General features: G+C 35.4%; 5 protein-coding genes across 5 annotated transcripts; 1 reads left to right on the top strand and 4 right to left on the bottom strand.

The window, feature by feature from the left end:
- Positions 1-1033: 1033 nt before the first annotated feature.
- On the bottom strand, positions 1034-4247 carry LOC103863762 (E3 ubiquitin-protein ligase SINA-like 7). The gene is made up of 2 exons (XM_009141508.3): positions 2942-4247; positions 1034-2820 (listed from the first exon to the last, which is right to left on the bottom strand). The coding sequence occupies exons 1-2, from the start codon at positions 3047-3049 to the stop codon at positions 2128-2130; spliced, it is 801 nt and encodes a 266-aa protein (XP_009139756.1). The 5' UTR covers positions 3050-4247; the 3' UTR covers positions 1034-2127.
- Positions 4248-5630: 1383 nt separating this feature from the next.
- LOC103863867 (putative F-box protein At3g28280) lies at positions 5631-12489 on the top strand. The gene is made up of 2 exons (XM_033290017.1): positions 5631-11260; positions 12414-12489. The coding sequence occupies exon 1, from the start codon at positions 8837-8839 to the stop codon at positions 10025-10027; it is 1191 nt and encodes a 396-aa protein (XP_033145908.1). The 5' UTR covers positions 5631-8836; the 3' UTR covers positions 10028-11260; positions 12414-12489.
- A 570-nt stretch (positions 12490-13059) lies between these two features.
- On the bottom strand, positions 13060-13494 carry LOC103863868 (basic proline-rich protein-like). Its single transcript, XM_009141630.1, has one exon. The coding sequence runs from the start codon at positions 13492-13494 to the stop codon at positions 13060-13062; it is 435 nt and encodes a 144-aa protein (XP_009139878.1).
- LOC103863871 (endo-1,4-beta-xylanase B-like) lies at positions 13258-23864 on the bottom strand. The gene is made up of 4 exons (XM_033289320.1): positions 23850-23864; positions 21785-23181; positions 20837-20935; positions 13258-14202 (listed from the first exon to the last, which is right to left on the bottom strand). Exons 1-3 carry the CDS (start codon positions 23862-23864, stop codon positions 20890-20892), a joined length of 1458 nt encoding a protein of 485 aa, XP_033145211.1. The 3' UTR covers positions 13258-14202; positions 20837-20889.
- Positions 15332-20509, bottom strand: LOC103863870 (transcription factor GTE4-like). Its single transcript, XM_033289319.1, has 10 exons — positions 20258-20509; positions 19753-20199; positions 19301-19546; positions 18739-19242; positions 18398-18468; positions 18314-18342; positions 18200-18223; positions 18032-18115; positions 15623-15745; positions 15332-15483 (listed from the first exon to the last, which is right to left on the bottom strand). Exons 1-10 carry the CDS (start codon positions 20507-20509, stop codon positions 15332-15334), a joined length of 1932 nt encoding a protein of 643 aa, XP_033145210.1.
- Positions 23865-24218: the final 354 nt, after the last annotated feature.

Raw genomic sequence — 24218 nt, forward strand, 5'->3', positions numbered from 1 at the left:
ACTCCATACAACATGATTATCACCAAATTCGTTTCAAAGATGATGCTTCAATTGATTCCCATCCAGCCATAAACACCACCATCAATATACAAGATTGTGAATTAGACATGACTCACATGTTCAAGGGGTGGGAGGTCAATTAAACCGACCCAAAAGGTTCAAGAAATGGAGTGGACAAAAGTTAATGGGAGATGAAAACATGTCTCGAGAGGACGTGGTAACCTTAACTATTAATACTATATTTGCTTTTCTTCCAAATACAGCTTAATGTCTATTAGACTATTCAAGGTTTTGTACTCATCATCTATGGTTTTTCATCATACTTGTTAAACTATATGGTCTTAAAACCATATTGGTTATATTTACTTTAATGCATCAAATTAGTTTTTTTTTAAACATTAAAGTCGAGATAAATAGAGTTTCCAATGCACAACTAAGCAGATAGGACATCTGAGAACATCAAGATCCACCAAGGACGAGCATGTTGTCTACTCTATACATGAGACAACATCTGTAACGATATGTTAAAGTTTCATGGGTAAAGAAATAAACACTAGCAGAAATATTTGATATAGTCACAAACTAAGCAGCATAAAAAACTGGTCACCATCATATATAGACGATACAATTTTTTTTGTGACTCGCCGTAGTTCTTTGTCATATATCCACATAATTTGAACTTTAGTCACAAATATATATATATGGTTAGACACTGTTTTTACTAATTCTAAAACACATTCTTGCTTCTTTTTGGAAAAAAATGATTGCCAGTTATAGGAACATACATCACCACATAGACACACATTTGAAAAAAAAAACTAATGATGAAATACTTAAATATATCAATCACATTACAATAACCTTGAACTAATATATGTTTTATGCTACTAACACTATATATCAACATAATTCTAATAGCCATTAGAGTAAATCGAACTTAAATCCAGCAATTTCTGATGACATTTAACTGTTCTTTGATGTATAACATTGATTTTGTATACTTGATCTACTTGTGTTCATTTTGTTTTTGATCATTTGGATATATATTATGATCCGTTTCTCAAAAGATAATTCACTGGATGGTGCCAAATTTCAATCCAGCCCATTTTTCAAGTTTCAAATTATATTTATGGTGTTAGAAACCTAACACATATTAGTTCAGTGATGTCATCATGCAATTCATATAATTCCTGTAGTTTTCAATATATTGGTTTTTTTGCAGATGTGTAGCCATGTGGTGGTGCGTTTCATGTACCTATCAATCACTATTTATTTATTTTTCTCTCTGATCTTTTCGATGATGAAATTTTTTTCTCTTACTGTTGATTCACAGTAGAATTCATATGTATAATATTGAGATTGCCAGTTTTACGAATCAGTTGTACGCGCATTAGGGATATGGTGCACATCATGAGATATGCACCATATGATATGCTCATAATCCAATTAAGAATGCAGGGAGAATCTGGCAAATATGAAAGTCTCTTCAGGGTTTGAGAGATCTCACGTCAAGAAGTATCTTCCGCTTTGGTTATCAAATAAGAATCTGTCCATCATCACTGTAGGAAGGACGATATGATAGCTTCCTTAATCCTGGAGTAGAAGGTGCAATGCGTCTAATAGTACCATCTCCCTCCCTACAACACTTAGTCCTAACTATATTCTCATAATACTAAGAAAATGGGCCGTTCAAACAAAAGAGACGAGATAGATAGAGTTTCCAGAGAAACAACTAACCAGACGAAAAGCAGGCGATATGCTAATCGTCACTCATGTTCGCATTATATCCATATACGAAACTATCAAGCTCGTCATAATTAAATTTGATCTTAGTTCATCATGTCAAAGTTACATCGTAGTTAATGAAAACGGGAGCATTAAATCGATCAGACAAGGTAGATAGAGATATCATAAGAATATCAAAAGCAAAAATAAAAAGACCAATCTTGTATATCAGATTACAAGAGAGACACAATGTCTGATTGAGTGAGAAATGGACTAGTTGGTAATTAATCTTCAACGATTTACCAAACAAAAAAATTGTTAGGAACAAACATGAAACTCTGTTCATACTTAGAGATTTAAGAGCTTACTTCAAGAACACTCTTCGCTTCTGATGAGGACCTTTTATATCGTACGTTTCATCTCTTTTTCCTTCTTGATGCAAATCCTCATCTCCAACGATTCACCATGCAGTGAACTGTTACGAATCAACATATAATTCTCTGTAGGTGTATGAAAGCTCACTCTCTGAATCTTCTTCAACTCTGGTGATTTGTAAGTTATACTGAGTCCATGCACTGTATAAGTTATACAATATGAGAACTTTCCTGCTTTTGGAGAAGATGGTGCAATGCAGCTTACAGTAACATACACACCATTAGACTTCCTGAAACTCTGCACTGTAAACAATAGCCTCTCCTTATACAACGTACCGATTACTAAGTTATCACTGATATTCATCTTGACACAAAAGGATTCGCCACAACGGACCCTATAGCGCTGTGATGTTGATTGGGGGTTCTTGTGGATAAGTTTTTTATAGTGAACGTAGACATCCTTGTATGAGCCAATGTAATTGCAATCTTGTACAGGGCAGGAGCATGGAGAGAAACTGCACGTATTTTCATGAGTTGATTCTTCCCCATAAGTCAATTTTTCGGTGCATCCAAACTCGGCGTTTTGGCATGGGATAGAGGTCGACTCAAGAACAGTCTCCAATGCTCTGCAGCGACTGTGGCCAACAGGCCAAGCACAGGAAGGGCATTTATTACGCAGTTTGGGACAGCAAGAGGAGCAAGCTAAGTGCCCATTATCACACTGAAATACAAAACTAATGAATTATAATCAAAGCAGCATCAAAGTTATTCTAGTAGATAATCACAAAATCAAATATCATCAGAAACAACATGAATCCGTAACGCAAAATTCGAAGAGTAACCTGGAAGATAGGAATAGTGAATGGCTCGATGCAAATAGGGCAACTGAGAACATCAAGATTAAGTATTCCTGTGCGTGGTTTATCCTCTGTGCTTGAGACACACTCCATGACGATAGGTTTCGGTTAGGTTTCTTGGATAGGAACGTGGTTTTTCCTCTTTAGTCGGCCGTCAAATTCACAATCTTCGAACACAAACATATATATATACCAATTGAGATTTTCGATTCCACTAGGAATAGTCAATTTCCTTATGTAATAAGGAATACGAGTAATTGTCATTAATTATGCCTTTTTTTCATTGTTCAGTTCTTTAGGTTTTTTTTTTTTGAATCCAAGGTGTTTCATTAATTATTCCTTTTTTTCATTGTTTAGTTTTTTTTTTTTTGGAATCCAAGGTGTTTCTGAATCCGAAACCAAACCGGATAACTTCCCAAATCTCGAGGTTATTGGGTCAATGACGGATCAATCGCGGGTCAGTTAATCATTTAATTAAGGAGAATTTGCCAAAATTAGCTCACAACTTAATTTTAACTCCAAACATATAACTAAACTTGAATCAAATGCAAAACTAACCTAAAATCCTTGTGAAATTACAGTCCAGCTCCTTGTGACCACAAAAAAAAACAGAAACTATATTTACGAATATCACAGTAAGTCGTCTGAGTCGTCTCAGAAGTTGAAAGTCGTCTCGATGACTTCAAAGTAAGTCTTCTAGTGTAGCTGATCTTAAAAATAATTTTTAAAATTTTAAAAAATACTTTGATAAGCGAAAAATTAAAATCATGTAATTATAAGCAATTTTAAGTGATATAAATTAAAATTAAAATATAACAAAATTGAATTGTTTTCAACATAGATGAGTGTAGATAGTGATTCATGGTATTCTTTGGTCTAGGATTTGGCAACATATGTTGTAGTATTGTATGTATTCTTAGGGTTAGATTTTGGAAAGCTTGAATGTTTTTTTGAAAAATTAAATTTTTTACCTATACGTGTTTATTTTTGTGTATAGTAAACACTTTTGAAGTTTAATTTGATTTTATGAAGTTTTTAGTTAGTTAATTAAGTTTAGGGGTTATGTTTAGGGTCTAGACAACTTCCATGGAAATCGTCTGGTGAAAAAATTAAAACAGACGACTTACATGTAAGTCGTCCAAATATTCCCGCTTAATTTTTTTTTAAAAATTATTTTCCCGCTTAAATAATTTAAACCAGACGACTTACTTGTAAGTCGTCTAGGAAGTCGTCTGAATCAAAGTATTTAACCTAATTGGATTTTTGTCTCCCTATATAAAGAAAAATTACACATTCTCTCTCATTCTCTCAAATGGCTGTAACAAAAATGTAATGTTCATCATTCTAAAATTCTTCAACCTCTCTCTAATCTCTTTGACTTGAAAACACCAAACTTTATATGAATTTTTCAGTTTTATCTCATGTCTTTCTTACTAATCTATCTTTTTTTTGTAGATTTTCAATCAGATGTTACTCATCTTCCACTCATTTAAAAGTAGATCTGTTAATTTTAGATATGTATTTTTGTGTATTCTATAAAGGTAGATTTATCTAATCTTCTACTTATTTTCTCTGTTTTTAACCCATTTGAACGTTTTCTGATATGAAGGTTTTTCAGATCTGGATTTGATATGCATGTTTTTCAGATCTGGAAGACTTCTGGAACGACTTACCTGTTAGTCGTCTAAAATATAATGCACTAGACGACTTCCAGTAAGTCTTCTAGACGACTTACTTGTAAGTCGTCTGGACTTCCTGTAAGTCGTCTGGACTTACTGGAAGTCTTCTGACGAAGTCTCCCTTTCATAATAGATCTGAGCGTTTTGGTAAGTTCTTATGTATGATTTTTCTTCATTTGGTAACTTCTTATTGTATAAAGTTCTTAATTTTTTTCCAAACTAAAACTCTCTAAACCCACTCTAATCTCTTTGACTTGAAAACACCAAACTTTATATGAATTTTTCAGTTTTGTCTCATGTCTTTCTTACTAATCTATCTTTTTTTACAGGTTTTTAATCAGATGGTACTCATCTTCCACTCATTTAAAGGTAGATTTATTAATTTTAGATATGTATTTTTGTATGTTCTATAAAGGTAGATTTATCTAATCTTCCACTCATTTTCTCTGTTTTTAACCCATTTGAACGTTTTTTTGATATGCAAGTTTTTCAGATCTCGATTTGATATGCAAGTTTTTCAGATCAGGAAGACTTCTGGACGACTTACCTGTTAGTCGTCTAAAATATAATGCGCTAGACGACTTCTAGGAAGTATTCCAGACGACTTCCAGAAAGTCTTCCAGACGACTTCCAGGAAGTCTTCCAGATGACTTCCAAGACGACTTCAAGTGGAGTCCAAACTTAACTTTGTAGAGGAATGATCTATAATAGTTTTGTTTGTGGTATGTTTTGTGATTTGCATGTCTACTCATTTAGTTGTGATTTTTTTGTAAAATCAGTAATAATGTTTTCCAAGATGTAATACATGTGCTAACAATGTGTTTACACATTTACAAATCAATGAAATAATAGACTTCAATAGTCTTTTTCTTATCTTTGGATCTCTCATATGCAATAATAAACTCCAATTGTCTTTTTCTCATCTTAATAAACAAGAATATTGGTAGCTTCATATTGATACAATATTTTGAGAAGCATATTCATTTTTTTTCCAACTCATAACAATAATCATCATTAGTGTCTATAACAATAATATTAAAAGATGGAAACAAACAATAGTAACTAGTCAAAGCATATCATATTTTTTATAAGTTTGTGTTGAAAAGCTTAGTCAAATTTAGTAAAACTAAGGGAGAAAACATATTTTAAAAATATGAGTTTTATATATCTTGAAGTTACTTATCACTCTTAAAAATACAAGTTATTCAAAAACTAGCGTAGAAGACTTAAAAACTAGCGTAGACGACTTAAAAACTAGCGTAGAAAACTTTCACAGAAGTGTTCTTGGATCAGTTAGAAACTTTAATTAACGTGAATTTTGGTAACCTCATAAATATCACCAATTAAGTTATAAATTCCGTTCAGTAAGCTAAATATTCATTAATAAACATGAGTTAACAAGAAAATATTAAAAAGTCTTTATAGTTTTAGAGAAAATGCAAGTTTATTAAACATTGACGCAGACGACATCCACGGAGGTAGTCTAGTAGACTTCCAGAGAAGTCGTCTATTTAAGTCGACGCGGACGACTTCAATCTAAGTCTTCCAGACGACTAAAATATAAGTCGTCTGGTCAATGCAGAAGTTATTTTTGCAATTGACTTTGAAATCTGTTATCTAGAACGACTGAAAAATAAGTCGTCTACTTTTGTTTGGTTAAAAAAAACTCCAAAAAGCTAGACAACTTACATTTCAGTCGTCATAGGTTAGTTTTGCATTTGACAGGATTATTTCAGAAGTTTCACTTTCCTGGACGACTTATATTTCAATCGTCTCGTGAAAAATTGAAATATCAATAATTTATTAAAACTTGATGACTTAAAATTAAGTCGTCATAAGTTAGTTTTGCAATTGAAAAATAGAATTTCAATATTTAATCATATATAGACGACTTACAATTCAGTCGTCCGTCCGACGACTTACATGTAAGTCGTCCAGGATTTACGAGGTTTGACCAGAATCTCGGAATAAAATCTTAGACGACGTACATGTAAGTCGTCGGGCGAACGACTGAATTGTAAGTTGTTTGGGTATAATTAAATATTAAAGTTTTTTTTTCAATTGTAAAACTAATCTATGACGACTTAATAGTAAGTCGTCTAATTTTAATAAAATAATGATTTTTTAATTTTCACAAGACGACTGAAATCTAAGTCACCCAAATAAAATAATATATTGCAATAAATACATATTTGTTTCCCACGTTATTGATTAGCAAGGCTACATCGTTTTGTGGTTAGACCTATTTCTCAAAGACATTCAATATATATTGTTCGACAATATTTGGGCCTACATCTTTATTATTACCGAACATCATTAAGTAAGAGCCAATAGAAAAAGGAGAAATCGTTAGGGTTTTAAATTACGGGAATGACCTTAACGAAGCTGTCGAAATCTTTGAAAAATCAGTGGCATAGGTAGTAAATAAAAAGGTATAGCAGGGATTTAAATTAGATAGTATCCAGATTTAATAGTATAGATGGGGAAAAACAAAAAAAAAACATTAGGGACAGACATTATATTCACTTTAGGGCTTTGAGAGATCAGTTCAAGAATCTTCTTCACTTTATGAGTCATAAGTAAGACAAATATGTTCATTAATATTGTACCAAAGAAAATATTGAAATTCCCATAAACACTGAGTCCATGAAACTATCAACTCATGCGCTACAGCCTGGGGTTGCACAGAAACTTCATCGAACATCCGCTTCCTCTTTGGAACCGGAATCGGAATCAAACGTCCACTTTCCGCTTCGTCATGGTTCACAACGAGAGATTCCGGTGAACTGATATCTCTAAATGTGGGACTCCTATGACCCTGCATCTGAAGTGTGTGTCTGAGCCCCATTGGTGCAAAGGAATTTGCAGTCGTAATGAACTAGATCGAATCCAAAGAAATCAGATACACACTTCAATTCAAAGTTCATATTAAGCTAGACAACACTAAATACATTATTGTTTTCAACGTATAACTGAACTAGAACCAAGTCAAATAAATCAACCAGGTAAATTATGGAATAAAATCAGTATACATCATGAATTCACAAGAAATCAGATCATCAATGTAGATAACTTCAGAGAATCAATTAAATACCATTCTAGAATCAAAAATACAATTGTATAATTTTTCCACTCTGGTGACTCCAATGACTGTCTAATAACCTAGAGAACTAACACTCGTTTAACCTAGGAGATCTAAACATGCCTTAAGTTCGAATTTTTATAAGTTCACAAAGCAACTTAATACTCATGTTGGCTAGTTTACAAAAAAAAAAAAAAACTCATGTTGGCCAAGGATACTTTTCTCACATGGATTATTTTCAATCAACCAAATAAACTGTAGCTGTATATAAAAAACCTAAGATCATGAATTAGGTAATTTATCAAGTTCAAGCATTAGATATACAACAAAAGAGTGAGTTTACAAAAAAAAAAAAACGTTCATGTTTAAGGAGAATTTAAAGTTACAGGAAAATATAGAAAAAATCTTCTACATTAAACAAATTTCGTGGGAAAAGTTAGTTGATCTTCAACTTAAAATATTAAGGTAAAGTTGGATTCTGATTACTAAAAATTATTCATAAAATTAATATCAAAATTATTCACTCTTTCATAACTTTTTCACAATGAAAATCAATCCAACATGAATAACACTAGATTTTAATTCACCATTTCAGATTTTGAATTAAATAACAATAGATTTCAAACTGTTGAAACTAAATAATTGTCAATCCAAGAACAATAACACTGAATTTAAAATAAAAATATTCTAAATATAAGAATCAGTAAAGGAAAAAAAAATTGAATAACAATAGATTGTTCTTGGATTTATCTATTCAGATTCATAAACCAATAAACCCCGAAAATCTATTTCAGTATCTGTTGGAAAAAAAGGATCAAATCCTTAATTAGATTTCAATAATAAACTGGGGTTTTCTTCAAATTGATGTTTCAATCACGTAGAGTTTCAATGAAAAGTTGATCCAAATTAAAAAAAAAAGGTTTAAGCAAGAACTTTTATGTGGATTCAAATATGTAAAATGTTCAAAAGTAACAAAAGGTTTAAGAAAGAAATTCACATATTTGAGGTGTCAAGTGACCCCACTAGATTATAATTGGGCCAGTCCATTATAAAAGAGCAACCAATGTCCGAGAAAAAGAAAGTAAAACCCTAATCCCATTGAAACAAAGAAAGAGGAAGATGGTTTTCTTGCCAGATGATCTCTGTGCAACAATATTATCGAGACTACCGATAAAAGTCTTCACAAGTTTCAAACTGGTTTGCAAGCAATGGAACTCAGTTGTTGACTCTCCGATTTTCCGCGAACTTTTCATAGCCCAACACCAAAACACTCATTCTTCTTCATGGTCGCTCATTATGGGTGCAGTTGATAGGACAGAGTTCTTGGCTCACTACAGATGCAACACTTGGGGGCTTCAACGGTCTCTAGACTCCTACATCTCCTCTTTCATTGCCTACAAGTTCGAGAACCAGAGACACAATTACCGACGAGGCAGCGTCGTGGCTTACAGCGATGCAGGGTTTGTTTTGATGGATGTATCATCTTACAGCTATGCTGGATCGACTTTCGAGAAACGATCCCTGTGCGTGGCCAATCCAGTTTCACAGGAGTGCATTGAGATTGATGCTCCTAAAGCGTTTGAAAATAGTGGAATTTTCAGGCCTTTTGGAATAGCCACACGAACTAATAACGGCGTCGTTACAAGTTATAAAATTGTTGCGTTTTCATCTGAGAGCTACGTTGAGAACTTAGGTTTGATGATATATTCATCTGAGACAGGTTTGTGGAGTCGCAAATTGCATCTCCATTCTAAGTCTGAGAGTTGTCCCCATACCATTAGCTTGAACGGAAATCTTCACTGGCTATCCCGCAATAATGATGAACTTGTATCTATGGATTTCAACGCCACTAACATGGCATCTGGTCCATTCCGCTACACGGACTTCCCTGATTTAGAAAAACGTGTCAAATTCGCAAGAGCTTGCACAACTTATCAAGGAAGTCTCATGTATATTAACATAGTCTCCCAAGATGGAAGTGTAGACCATAAGTTATGCGTATGGCGGCTCAAGAGCTGGGAATGGCAACTAATATCTGAAATCTCTACGGCTTTGACTGAGACCAAATTCGATTATATTCCTTTGAGAATTAACTCTTGTGATGCTACAACAGCCTACTTTCTCAGCCAGAAGCACAAACGTTTGATAGCTATTAACTTACGCAATGGTGAGCGTATGCTCCACAGGGAGTTGGAACTTAGCAGCGGTGGGCGGCGCATTCTGAGATCTCTTCGCTACTCGCAAGGTTCTTATTTTTACTCATTCGTTCTCCCACAGTGGCTGTATCGGTTACCCAGGCAGCAACGGTGAGAAGAGTCTTTGAGAGCCTGTATTCCTGATCCTACATTTTTTTCTTATAATTACTGTTAGTTCTCTTTTATACAAGAAGTTGTAAGATGGTGCTTTTCTTTTTTAAGTGTTTTGTTTGAAGGCAAAAATATTGGAAAAATGGTTTGGGCATATTGTAGGTCTGATTTCTTGATTCGTGGAGGATATAACATATGAACCTTACACTTTTATCACTAGTTCGTATAAAGATAACTGAATATATATAATTGAGACAGAGAACATGCATGGTAAGATCAAGGTTGGCGTGCAGACGAGTGGAGGGAGCTACATAGATTCTTAGAAAGAAAAAACAGACCAAGTAAGCATCTATTAGTCAAAAAGCCATTTATTTTCATGAATTTCACTTAGCTCAACTCGCTAATCCAAATTTCCAATTCCAACAATTCACCTTGCAATAAACTGCTAGGGATCAACATCAATAGGATGCTGAAGATCTCCTTTCAGTTGCAGCCATGACAGTTTGTATCCCAGTGAATTTCCCGTCTCTGCAGTTAAATAAGGGCCAGCTCGTGATGAAGCTTTCTCCTACCCAAGCTACATGCCTGAGCTTAGATCAAAAACTACAATATTTCACATTAACATATTCGATTTCCCTTAGTTAGGTATAATGTATACCAGAAGATGCAGGCTCCCCTAGTCTTTGATTTCAACAATTCAAGATGGATTCTGAGTTATGTAAAGGTCCTACCACTATGGGAGTTTCTTTCACCAAAGCCACGGACTACACTGTACAAACTAACAATGATTAGACTAACCATTCTACAGATAATCATCCGTGGCTAATATACCTTTTTCGCAAAAACATAGAACTCTTGGTTTAAAGATGACCATATCATAGTTGCAAAAAAAAAAAAAAAGACCATATCATACTAAAGAATCTTTAAAGACAAATCATTAGCTTCAAATGCTAGAATAACTATTATACATTGAAATTAATAACGAGCCCACATATGTAAATGAATAAATTTGTCCACGTATGTACGTGAGTAAACTAAGGTAGCATTGGATTTTTTAAGGAAGATACGTACACTGGAATTCCCTGGCTAGTGGTATTGAGGCATAGATGAAAAGCAACATACTTGGTCTCAACTCTCAAGTTCATTACTGACTGACTTTCCATGAAAGGCTTGTACAATTTTTCTTATCGAAAATGTATCTTAGTATCGCAGTGATGAGTAAATTAACCAAATACTGGTATAGTTAGAGATGGCAAAATTTGAACCTGCCCGCGGGCCTAGCCCGTTTGAACCTGTTGCGGGGCGGGATTGGTTACTAAGATCCAGGCCCGAATTTTTTGCGGGCTTCGCGGGATGAGCTTGTGCGGGATCGGGCCAGAAGCGGGATGGGTTCGGTGTATCCCGCGGGACGCGCGGGGATCCGCAAAGACTGGTCTCTATCATTGATCATCGTACGTTCTTTCACAACTCCTTTCAGTACATCGAGTATTTGCTTCGGTTAGGTCATAAACAACTTGATCAACTCAAAAGTCCTGATATGGTTTCCATCTCCTCTGTGAAGATCAACTAGTCTCGGTCTTTATTACATCCCAGGTCATAAACAACTTGATCAACTCAAAAGTCCTGAACCGGCAAATTCACTTACTGTGCACTTTTACCTGCAACGCAAGTTACACAGTGAAGCTGGACTCTCTTGACGTTCTCTTGCTCCATCACAAGCATGTTACCATACTCCATAAGCTTCTCAAGAGTCATCTCCGGCTGCTCGAACACTGGAGGACCTTCCCTCGAGTTCACCAGCCTCTTGCTTATCTTCTCCACTCCTAGTCCCTCAACGAACTTCCTCACCTCATCATCGTACACTCTCGCCCTCAATGCACCAACAAACATAAAGGTACTAATATTTTTTTTTTATTACCGATGGATTGGCCAGGGAACTGGTCAACAAGCGTGACAATGTCTTCATCCTTGATCTTACATAGATCTCTTTCTTTCTATGTTTCTATGTTACATTGAGTTTCTATGTGCGCTTTCGATATGATTCTCAATCCTTTAGCTGAGCATCATTATGTTCAACTGATTCATAGGACATGTTGTGTTCTCATCTCTATTGGGCTCTTTTTCTTGCAGGTGCTATGCTCAGGATAGAGATGGCGGGACGGGAAAGGCGGGTCAGTACATCCCAATTGCCATCAGTAGCGCATGTGTTGATGAAGATCGGAATCCCGCGGACCTGTACCGTCAAGGCTTGTGCAAGTCGCGGGTCGGGATTGGGCAGCTCTTCTAGGAACCGCATCCCGCGCGGGCCTGTACCACGAAGACCCGCATTGACCGTGTACCGCGGCGGGGCGGGACAAGACGGGTCGGTACAACCCAATTGCCATCTCTAGGTATAGTATAATACATGAAATTCTTTGATAAGATATAACTTTAAGAAACATTTAAAAAAAACAAGAACTAACTAAGGGACATAAAAAATAAAAGAGTGAATTACTCCTAAGGCACTTTTCTCTTTATTTTTACTCTCAAAGGCACATTTCCTTTTTTTGAGACCGAAAGAGGGTCAATTTGCCTTTGAGCAACGTTTCTCGTAATGATTTTTCTGTAAAGTAACTAATAGATGGTGAGTAGAAGAGTAATTAATAGTGGGTTATTGTTTAGGGATTTAACTAATGGTTTCTTGTAGAGTAACTTGCATTTAGGTAGTTTTTATTTTATTTTATTATTATTATTATTCCATCCATGGCTTTAAGTTAACATAAAAGTTGAGAATTTGTTGATTAAGAAACGTGTTTTTGGCAAATGAAGTCTTACCATAAATAATGTTGGTCGTGTTCTAGGGAATTTTGATGATTTATTAAAATTTACATATGCAATTCAGATGAAGTTTGGTGCAAACAGCCTTACAAACGGTGATTGTAGTACAGTATATTAGCGGATACGTACAAGGCCTAACATCAACAAGCACAGACTGAAATAACATTTTTATTACCTGATATAAACTTTATTAACATTGATCACATATGACTCTTTTTTCTAGTAGAGTGGCGGATCAGATTCTGCGCCAGGATTCGGACCAGTTGGAGGTTTCACTTCATTATTGCCACTACCAGGAACTGGACCTGTTGGAGGTTTCACTACATTAGAACCATCAAGTCCAGGGGGAGATCGGAGGATCTGTGGATTTTGTGGCGGTTTGGGAGGATCTGGCGTTTCTGAGTTACCAGGGTCACCTTGTTGCTGTAGCCATCCTGGTGGCATGCAGCCAGGTGGTGACGGACCAGAAGGCCAGCCAGGGAATCTCGGTGGCACAGAGCCAGGAGGTGGTGGACCAAGTGGCCAGCCCGGTGGCATGGAGCCTGGTGGTGGTTGACCTGGCGGCCAGCACCCTGGGGGTAGTCCGCATCCCGGTGTCGGAGGTCCGCACCCTGGTGGTCCGAACGGCGGAAAAGGCGGCCAGCAAGGCATCATTTATGGATTTTTATTTGTATTTTTATAAAAAACTCATTTAAAATCAATTATGTAATCAAATCAATTCGTTTGAATAACACATAATTAGACTTAGAATTTATAAATCATTGGATTTTTAAATCCACTGAAATACATAAACTATTAACCCCCACAAACTATAGGAGAGTATTCTTTACACTATCATATATAGATTAATGTTAAATAATTAAAAAAAAACTGAATTTTTTTAGAATACAAAATGTTCATAGAGTATTTAATACCTAGGAATAAGGGTCGTGACTATTATGAACGTACAGTGTTTTAACGACGTACGGTTTCCATTTTGTAGATAGATTCATGAATTTCTTTGATTTAGGTTCTTGGAACCACCTTGACCAAAAGGACTTATATTACTGCACTTCTTATTTTCTTAACATGGAAAGTTTGAATCTCGATATACGTGTATTCCTCAAAGCCGGTATGTTAATGTAAAGTTTGACATGTTTGGTGAAATTCCTTTTCGGGCTAATCGTTTTCAAGAAATAGTCAGTGACTTTAATGTATTCAAGGTCTACATGTTTTAACCCGTTATGTTAATTATCTCGTTGTCAGTTATCTCACTGTAATTTTATATTCATACAAACAATGTTTTGAAGTAAAGCAAGCTTGTAGTAGTATTAAACATTAGTTTTTTTTGTACAAGACCAACCATTAGAATACTTAATACAACTAGAGATTTTGTCCAGGCTACGCCCGGATTTATACAAATAGCATTGTATTTAATATTTATATTACAATAGTATATCTATTTATAAAAAAATAAATAGTAATTTGAATTAGAAATGAATAAAACTTGCAATTTGTTGTTTTTATTATCTAAAATATGTATGGGATGATGAACAAATGTGAAATGAATTTAAAATTGTTAAACTTTAGTTATTATCCAAAATATATTTTTTTTACATATTTTGGTTATTTTGAAAATATATTATTAATCTTAGCATCACATTTTTATATTTATTATTCAAATCATGTGTAATATTTTATTTCTGTATTATTTAATTTTTTATAATATATTTTATTACTATATAATTTATTTTTACATTGTTTTCTATGTAAATAGGTAATAATTATTGTTATAGGCCAATGTAAAAAAAAATTCTTATTTTAAAACAGAGTTTTTTGGTCTAGTTTTAAAGACAGAGTTACATTCTAATAAACCAAAATACTCAATTACAACAAAGAACATGACAAAGGTGTATTGTGGGTGGTTTTCTCCTTTGTTGTTCAACTCCTCTTTCTTTTTATATGAAGTGATGTAGTACTATTTTCTGTATTTTAATATTTTTTCTTCGATATTTCTTTAAACTTTTTAATAATGTCTATAAGCTTGTTATAATTTTAATTCAAAAATTTATGACGTTACCATAATGTTCGTACTTTTATAGATCCAACAATAAGTTAATCCTTCTACATAAGAGACTGACTAATTTTTAATCTTAAAACTATTCAAAGAAAAGTTATAGTCCAAACTTTGTTTTGATGTACCATATATTTAAAGCGATAGTTTAGATAATTGATGATCAATAACTTTAAAAATTTATAATATTTTGTGTAATTCAAATACTTTTGAGTCAGCAATACTTATTTGTGTTAATGAGTCAAAAACTCCATATATTGTTTTTGTATAGTCAAAAAACAATTCAATAGACCAAAGCTTTGGAATATTATTTTTGAATGAGAAAATGAATATGTCTCTGGAAAAATCCAAGTCTCCTTGTAAATATATAGTAACCGTGACTTTTAAAATTTATATATGTATGAAGACATAAATAATTTAAACGGCCAATTATTCCAATCAGTTACCTAAACCACATCCATGTAAAACCACTTGTTCACTCGCATCGTCCTTCAGCTTTGTTGCATGTTTCAGCCTGTCCTTATCTTGATCAGGACAGTCAAATACGTAGTTATGATCATATCCGATACCCACCTCTCCTGTAGACTCGCCTATCCATTTATTGTGGTGAAAGCGAAAGGAGATCCTTTTCCCGAAAGGATCTCACATGATCTGTGTGTTGATCCACATGGGTGATATGTGGACCCCAAATCTGGATCATGTGGTCAAGAATGTTCCATGAGTCATTACCCGCCAAGTTCCAGTACGTATTCTGAGCTAAGTTAATCGGAGTGTTTTTGTTCTCTGCAGATGCCTCCATATTAAGTTTCATGGTAGTTTCTGACATGAGAATGTATGTCGGTGTGTTAGAAACTGCACCAGGATAACCAATCCAAGAGGTATAAGATAAATGATGAAAAAGATCTTTTCCGCAACGTTAATCCCATATATAGATGTAGGGACCTTCTTCTAGACCAGATATGTGATATTTGAAAATGATGAAAGGTCTTTCACCGTCTTCTGCTACGTCCCATATTTATGAGTGATATTTATGTTTTACACATATCTGATGAACTTTGCAAAATGCTATATAATCATACAAAAGAAGAGATAAGTGCTACGTACCATGGATGCTGTTTAGAGGCTTATTGATGGGAGGTGTAGTCGATTCCACTGAGTCTACATTTGCCGTCTTAGATCCAGTTTGCCACACGACCAACTATGCCCCTGAAGTAGTGTGGAAGCTCATATGTTTCAGAAGTATAGATAACACACAAATTCATTAGACTATTGATTCAACCATAAGAGACCTGACTATATATTTGACAATATAATCCAAATTCAAGAACAAACCAAAACAAATCAGAAATGGCAACCAAATTAAAACGATGATCCATATTAAAAAAAAGAAGTAAAAATGAAATCTGCTGCTTATAATGAAACTCTATGCCGCAATATTGGATGGTCAGTGAGAACCCATACTTGCACCTTCCTTCTTTGAACCACAGTGAAAAAACAAACGACACACACAACAATAAAATTGGTGGTTGTGGTTAATGACAATGGCTCATTCACCATTGTTTGATCATCTTAGCCCAAGCAGTGTTACCATATAAGCCTCAACTCCCATATTTAAAAAATGTATTTTTTAAATAAACCCACAGTGATTTTCAATGTCTGAGAATATAATTTCAACAGAAGATTTTACATTTTGAATTGTTTTTCTTAGAGAATTAAAAGTATACCTGGATGGATTTATCTTACTATATACCATATTTTTGATGTTATAAAATATATTTACAATTTTGTGAAACCAAAAATTAGTTGCACTGCTAACACCAAAGAAGAAAAATGAAGTATGATATTATTTTCTTCAGTTGTTAATTACGTTGACCTATGTTATACTTTTGTATAATTAATTTTCATTTGAAATTTTGAATAGCGTTTATGAAAGTCTTGAACTAAAATACTATTAAATGGTATTGTGGTGAGTATTAATTTTCCTACATTATTTTTGATTAGTTTATAAAAGTTATTAGATGGTTTCTCGGACTACGCTCTTGTTTTCCTTATTATTTCTGATTTATTAAACATTCAAATTTAAAATTATAAAGTAAATCTGATTAAATACAAATAAGAGATATGAAATGTTTTTAGTATTTTATTCTTGTAATTATTAGGATGGTGAGGAAAAATTTAAAAAATAATTAAATGTTAGTTTTTATTTAAATACTTTATTTATGTTTTATGTAAAATATTCATCAAATTTACTACTGGTTTTTAATTTTGTTTGAGTTTAGAATTATTAATTTCTAATTTTTTGTTTGACTTTAGAAATACCAAGTGCCAGTTTCTGATTAGAACCAATGATTTAATTGAATTTTTTTTCACATACCAAAACGAACCCATTTCATGACTGGATCGACAAAATACAACAGTTCTCCAAGAAATATCACATATTTCCTAAAATAGTTAGTGAAAATGTTCTTCACACTTTTACAGCTTTGAGATAATGTAGAACATCATTTTTGGTTTGAGGTTTCCAGTTTCTGCATTGCACGAATACATGTCACTAACTCCCACTCATTGAACACCAGCTTGGTTTATGGATTCTGTAACCGAATAAGTATTAGTCTCAACACACAACTTATTAAATCAATACCAGGTATAAAATATTAGCATCTTCAACAAAACAATATGGGTGCCGAACAAAGCATATGCACATAATAATATGAAATGGGTAACAAAAAGTTTGGAAAAGAGAAAGAGAGAATTAGCTTCTTCCTTAAGACGAAACTTTTCTGTAACCATCATCTCTGTCTTTTTTTTTTGTCAAATGTCATCATCTTTGTCTATATATTTAGACTCAGCAACACGGTAAAAAAAAAAAAAAAATTTGCTAAAACACGGTAAAGTTAAGAGAATGTAGCTCTTATATGATCAAACTCATATGCTGACGGGAAAACATTAGGGATTTGAAAACATTAGGGATTTGAACCGTGGGTTAACACCGAGTTGCAGCTCGGACAGACCTAACTGTACACCAGGAGCTGATTTCCTTGCATGGCAAGCCTAAAAATTAAACCAAATAGGCAAGCAATAGGAGAATATATCATTCATATTCAAAAGAAAACATGTTGATTTATACATAATACTGACCGTTGAGTGTAGCAGGAAGAGAGAGAATACTGTTTATCTTTTGATCATAATAAACATATTCATATCCAATCTTTGGATCTTTCCCTGAGAAAATGAATATACATCAGTATAAACATCAGTACCTAACGCCAATACAATCAACAAAGATACCAAGACACCGAAACATACTTGCCCCTTTTCTCGATTTCACACCTACATTAAGAAACACACAAAAGCCATCACCAAAAGTTTTCATAATGCTCTGTGTTATTTCGCGAGGAAGAGAATGATACCCAAACGTACCCGTATTAATAATAACTTTAGCATCATCCCTGCTCAAGGCCACCTTGTAATTACTTTAGTGCTGTACAGAAAAAGAGTAGAAACCATGTGTGTCCTCTCTTAGTCAGTATTAAACTCAGAATGTAGTGAGGTTTATCGAGATCATAAGCTATCTTCTACAACTAAAAGAACGAATGAGATCAAACTCAAAATAAAACGTAACGGGTTGTAATGTTACATTGGCACACTCCTCAACTTAAGAAGGGTAATTCAAATGCAATATAGGGGCACTGGAGACTTGCCTGAGATTTGAACTGATTTCATGATCATCTATTGGTTTATTGAATGGAGGTTGCAGAATTTTGTTTAGTGAAAGCTTAGAGCGAAGGGTTTATATAAGAGGAAAAAGAGAGGGATGGAGGTGGAAGATCATTAATTTCCCTTACCAGATTTCTTGTCGGAGTCGACAAATTCTGAATAAACCCTTGTCGCTTGATCTTGCTTGCCATCTTCTTGTAGTTAGTGACAAAACGATCAAGCTCCCACAAAGTCTCATTATCCAACTCCTCGATATCCAACTCAATCTCATCCCCATCTTTAGGCAGATTCATGGTTCTCTTCTTAAGAATCTGAATCAACTGTCCAAGCTTCTCCGGAGGCAGCTCCTGTAGATTCACACCGAGCTTCCCCTTCTCTTCCATCGTCATCTCTCTCTTGTTTGGATCCTTAGCCTTAGGCTTCGGTAACTTCCCTTTCCTCCCGTTAGGCGCTTCTCCAACCTCAAGAGGCGATGCTTCCACTTGGTTAACCGGTTGGGGAGGTTGCGGAGGAGGTGTTTCCACTTTGCTAACCACCGGCTGGGGAGGTGGCGATGGAGGAGGAGATGGGACACGTGGCAGAGGCAATGTAAGTAACAACTTCAAAGAATCTAACTTTTTAGCTATTGAAATCTGTTGAAGACAAACCCTTTTGAGCCTCGAACTTCTTCAATATCGGACCAAACCAAACATCGAACTGACTCAGAAGCTTCTCAGCCATTTTATAAACGTCTTGCCCCTTCGGATTATACGCCAACACGTTCGTGAAAGTCAAGCTAACATCGGAAGCAAAATCAACGGGAGATCTGTAAAACCCCTTTTCGAGATTTGTCTTCACAGTACCAAGATCCATAGGCTTCTTCACGATCAGATGATAGCCGTGAAGCCCTAACCCTAACACGTCGACGGGCGTGTTGAACACCGACGACCACCTGTGCTTCATCAAGCTTCGCCAAGATCTGACCGCATGAAGTTAGGAATGAAGAACGGAATTGAAGGAGTAGCAGGAGTCGACATAACAACATAGTAACAATGATTTGCAGATAACGACGATGAGGAAGTGGGAACGGCAGCGTCGCTTGCTACAAATATTTAGGTTGGAAGGATAAATGGGCAGATTATAATTGCTAGAAGCCCAATTACATTGACCCGGTAAATCTGTGTCAAAGAACGATCAAGCTCCCACAAAGTCTCATTATCCAACTCCTCGATATCCAACTCAATCTCATCCCCATCTTGAGGCAGATTCATGGTTCTCTTCTTAAGAATCTGAATCAACTGTCCAAGCTTCTCCGGAGGCAGCTCCTGTAGATTCACACCGAGCTTCCCCTTCTCTTCCATCGTCATCTCTCTCTTGTTTGGATCCTTAGCCTTAGGCTTCGGTAACTTCCCTTTCCTCCCGTTAGGCGCTTCTCCAACCTCAAGAGGCGATGCTTCCACTTGGTTAACCGGTTGGGGAGGTTGCGGAGGAGGTGTTTCCACTTTGCTAACCACCGGCTGGGGAGGTGGCGATGGAGGAGGAGATGGGACACGTGGCAGAGGCAATGTAAGTAACAACTTCAAAGAATCTAACTTTTTAGCTATTGAAATCTGTTGAAGACAAACCCTTTTGAGCCTCGAACTTCTTCAATATCGGACCAAACCAAACATCGAACTGACTCAGAAGCTTCTCAGCCATTTTATAAACGTCTTGCCCCTTCGGATTATACGCCAACGCGTTCGTGAAAGTCAAGCTAACATCGGAAGCAAAATCAACGGGAGATCTGTAAAACCCCTTTTCGAGATTTGTCTTCACAGTACCAAGATCCATAGGCTTCTTTACGATCAGATGATAGCCGTGAAGCCCTAACCCTAACACGTCGACGGGCGTGTTGAACACCGACGACCACCTGTGCTTCATCAAGCTTCGCCAAGATCTGACCGCATGAAGTTAGGAATGAAGAACGGAATTGAAGGAGTAGCAGGAGTCGACATAACAACATAGTAACAATGATTTGCAGATAACGACGATGAGGAAGTGGGAACGGCAGCGTCGCTTGCTACAAATATTTAGGTTGGAAGGATAAATGGGCAGATTATAATTGCTAGAGGCCCAATTACATTGACCCGGTAAATCTGTGTCAAAGAACGTCTGACGGGGCAAATCAACATCTTCTGATTGGCTGATTTTTTAATCTGAGGTGGCAGCCTCACCATTAAGTATATGCTGCTTTTAGTATAGGATAGATGTAACGGCATATTTCAATATTTGTTTTAAACTTTATGAACGTTGATCCCATATTACTGCTTGTCCTGAGTAGACTTGCGGATCAAAAACCAACGTAACCAGGGGCGGACCCACCCTTTGAGAAGGTGTGGCACGTGCCACATACTAAAGTTAAAATAGCGTCTTGTACAAAGTTAAGTATAAATGTTGCCAGCTCTGATGGTTTTAAAGGCTCAAAAGTGCCCCATGCAACCCATGTTCGAATCCCTTGAGCTCTTTTTTAAAAAAATTGTGTACAGTTTATTTTATTTTAGTCACATTTTTATAAGACAAGTTTTCCTTTCTCCTTCGTGTTTTTGCTATCAAATAGAAATAATTTGTTTTCTTCCTTTACTTTAATATTAGTTTTCACCTTTTCAACAAAATAAATTATTTTATTTAAGTTTTAGTTTAAAAATCATTTTATCAATTTTATCTTTAATACTTATATTAATATAACTAATAAAAAGTGTTTAACATAGCCTATTTATCTTATTAATTGACTCAATTTTTTTTCAAGTAACTTTTTTAAAATATAATTTAAAGAAGAATTCAATCTATTAATATATAATTAAAGTTTTAATAAATATATATCATGGTAATTCTCTCAAATAGTACATTTATGTTTTTGTCACAAAAATATTCTTTAAATAGAAAAATGACAAAAATAATTTTTTAATTTTTTATTTTTTAAAATTTGAACTCCTATCTTAGAATTTCATTCTTAATTCTAAATCTTAAGTCCAGATTAGTTAACCATAAGGTATAAATATAATTTTTATATTTAATAAAAAAATTGGTCATTTTCGTCCTTGAAAACTATTTTTATGAAAACTTATCCTAGATAATTTTTTATATATATTATGATAAAAAATTATATATATTGTGCCCCACACGAAATTATTTTCTGGATCCGCCCCTGAACGTAACGGTTTCGTTTCGTCACTACCACCAAGTTTAGTGGGAGGTTTTGTTTCATTCTTGCTACCAAGGTTAGTCGGAGGTTTCAATTCATTGGATCCGCCATGCATAGTTGAAGATTTTGTTTTGTCAGTGCCATCAAGAATAGTCAAAGACTTCTCTTTATCATATGGTTTTGGGGCCAGTTTTGAAGGATATGTATTGGTTGGTAGCATTCCAGAATTACCATAGCCACCGGTTTTAGTTGGAGGTTTCACTTCATCAGATCCACCAAGCTTTGTTTCGTCATTTCCACCAACTTCAGCCGAATTTTTTTCACTGTCATTCGGCTTAGATACCACCTTTGGAATACCTATATTGGCTGCTGGCATTCCAGAAGTACTAGACCCACCAGGTTTAGCTATAGGTTTCACTTCATTAAAACCGTCGCCTTTAATTGGAGATTTTGTTTCGTCATTTCCTCCATGTTTAATCGAAGGTTTTCCTTTGTCTTCTAGATTTGGTTCTGGTTCAAGAGGATTTTTACTGGTTGGTGATGTTCCAGAATTACTAGAGTCGCCAAGTGTAGTTGGAGGTTTCAATTCAAAGGAGACGCCGTGTTTAGCTGGATATTCTGTTTTGACATTCTCACCAGGTGTAGTTGAAAGATTTTCCTGGACATCGGGCTTTTCTACATGATTTAGAGGACCTGTGTTGGCTAGTGGTGTTCCTAAACTACTGTTGTCCCTAGATTTAGTTGGAGGTTTCACCTCATCAAAGGTATCACGTTTTGTTCCGTCGTTGCTACCATGTTTAGTCAAAGGTTTTGCTTTGTCATCTTGATTTAATGTTTGTTTTGGAGGATCTGTATTGGCTGGTTGCTTTCCAGAATTACTCGAGTCACCGGATTTAGACGAAGATTTAGACGAAGATTTCACTTGGCGACAAGCTCTCAAAAAATGGTGGATCTGTTGCCCAGCTCCCCATGGGTGGAGGATGGTGAGACCAACTCCCCATGGGTGGTGGACCTGGGGGCCAGTGCCCTGGTGGTGGTGGGCAAGACAGCCATCTCCGAAGGGGTGGTGGTGGACAAGGCGGCCAGGTCCCAACGGGTGGTGGACCTCGTGTCCAACTTCTCGAGGATGGTGGATCTTGCGGCCAGAACTCTGGAGATGGTGGGCTTGGAGGCCAACTCCATGTGGGTGGTACACCTGGAGACCAACTCTCCGGAAGTGGTGGACCTGGTGACCGTGCCCACAGGTGTGTTGGGCTTTGCGGCAATCTCCCCAAAGGTGGTGGACTAGGGGATCTCCTGTCTGGTAGCAGTGGTATGCCTCTTGGTGGTCCAAATGGCATAAAAGATTGCCAACGAAACATGATTTATGTGTTCTTTTATTTATTATTATATGTATATACTTTTTTTTTTGCTAAAGGGTTGTGTGTTTTTAATTGAAATTGAATGTGTTGGTACATGGACACATTCTGATATAAATAAAAAGAATCATAAAGTGTGCATGGGTCTGGTATAGGTACTTGGAGAAACTTGAAGTTAGGTTTTTACCAAAAAAGCAAGTTGAAGTTTGGTTCGGTTCTTTGAGGGAACAACTGCTAAACGTAAACAATGAGATATGTGGTATGGTCAAGTACAAGTTTGGAATGTTTTATTTATTTTCCTGTTTAGGGAATAATAGCTAAACGTGAGCATGGTATGTGATACGGCTAAAGCACTAGTTTCGAATGCTTGGGTATTTCTTTTTCCTAGCGTTTTGTACTGTAAGTTGAGAGCGTCTGATTTTCAAGCATCCAAACAGGGCGATGCCGTGATGCTACATGGAGCAAGGGTTGGGCAGTTACCACCCATAATATTTTTAAATTTGGTGTTGTTCTTAATTCTTATATAATTTGAGTGATGCCCCTGTTTATTTATTGTGCTTCTGTTAATAGTTTTCATTTTTGCCCCGGACAAAAATAATTTCTAGATCTACCACTGCATCTAAACACTTCAAAGTTTAAAGGTTAGAATTAGATTGGCATTTTACACGTAAACGTTGCAAACGATTAACTGCAAGATATTTGGTCTGTTCGCTTACTCTACAATGAACTTGGACATAGTTGTTATTGTGTTTATATATAGAAAACGACATTGGGGGAATATTTCACTACCAAATTGTGGTTTTGCCTCGTGCAAATTTAGCGACAAATTAATGAACTAGCGACCAGTGTTTTGGAAACTGGGCAGGACTTGCTGGTCGAACCGGACCAACCGTGACTCGTTGAAGAAGCCGAGTCTGATGCGGCTTAAAACCCAGATTTAAGAAAAATCGATAAAATCAGTTATAAAAACTAGTAAAACCCATGTCAACTTCAAAACCCGACAATAAAAAATCAACACATAATTAATTTGTTTTTAATTGTTATTAAAATTTAATATTTCATAATCAATGTTTAACTATCACTATTACAT

The sequence above is a fragment of the Brassica rapa genome, chromosome A04 (genome assembly GCF_000309985.2).
Source record: "Brassica rapa cultivar Chiifu-401-42 chromosome A04, CAAS_Brap_v3.01, whole genome shotgun sequence".
Taxonomy (NCBI): Eukaryota; Viridiplantae; Streptophyta; class Magnoliopsida; order Brassicales; family Brassicaceae; genus Brassica; species Brassica rapa.

Excerpts from the sequence above, each read along its gene's own strand:
- LOC103863871 (XM_033289320.1), bottom strand. Across the intron at positions 20,936-21,784 it reads GGTAGTGACGAAACGAAACC|GTTACGTTGGTTTTTGATCC; the intron begins GTTACGTTCAGG and ends GGTCCGCCCCTG.
- LOC103863867 (XM_033290017.1), top strand. The coding sequence starts at position 8,837 with ATGGTTTTCTTGCCAGATGATCTCTGTGCAACAATATTATCGAGACTA.
- LOC103863868 (XM_009141630.1), bottom strand. The coding sequence starts at position 13,494 with ATGATGCCTTGCTGGCCGCCTTTTCCGCCGTTCGGACCACCAGGGTGC.
- LOC103863762 (XM_009141508.3), bottom strand. The coding sequence starts at position 3,049 with ATGGAGTGTGTCTCAAGCACAGAGGATAAACCACGCACAGGAATACTT. Across the intron at positions 2,821-2,941 it reads TCACTATTCCTATCTTCCAG|TGTGATAATGGGCACTTAGC; the intron begins GTTACTCTTCGA and ends TTTGTATTTCAG.
- LOC103863870 (XM_033289319.1), bottom strand. The coding sequence starts at position 20,509 with ATGAAGCACAGGTGGTCGTCGGTGTTCAACACGCCCGTCGACGTGTTA. Across the intron at positions 15,746-18,031 it reads TCTTCCTGCTACACTCAACG|TTTCTAACACACCGACATAC; the intron begins GTCAGTATTATG and ends ATCCTGGTGCAG. Across the intron at positions 15,484-15,622 it reads TACGTACTGGAACTTGGCGG|GCGAGTCTACAGGAGAGGTG; the intron begins GTAATGACTCAT and ends ATAAATGGATAG.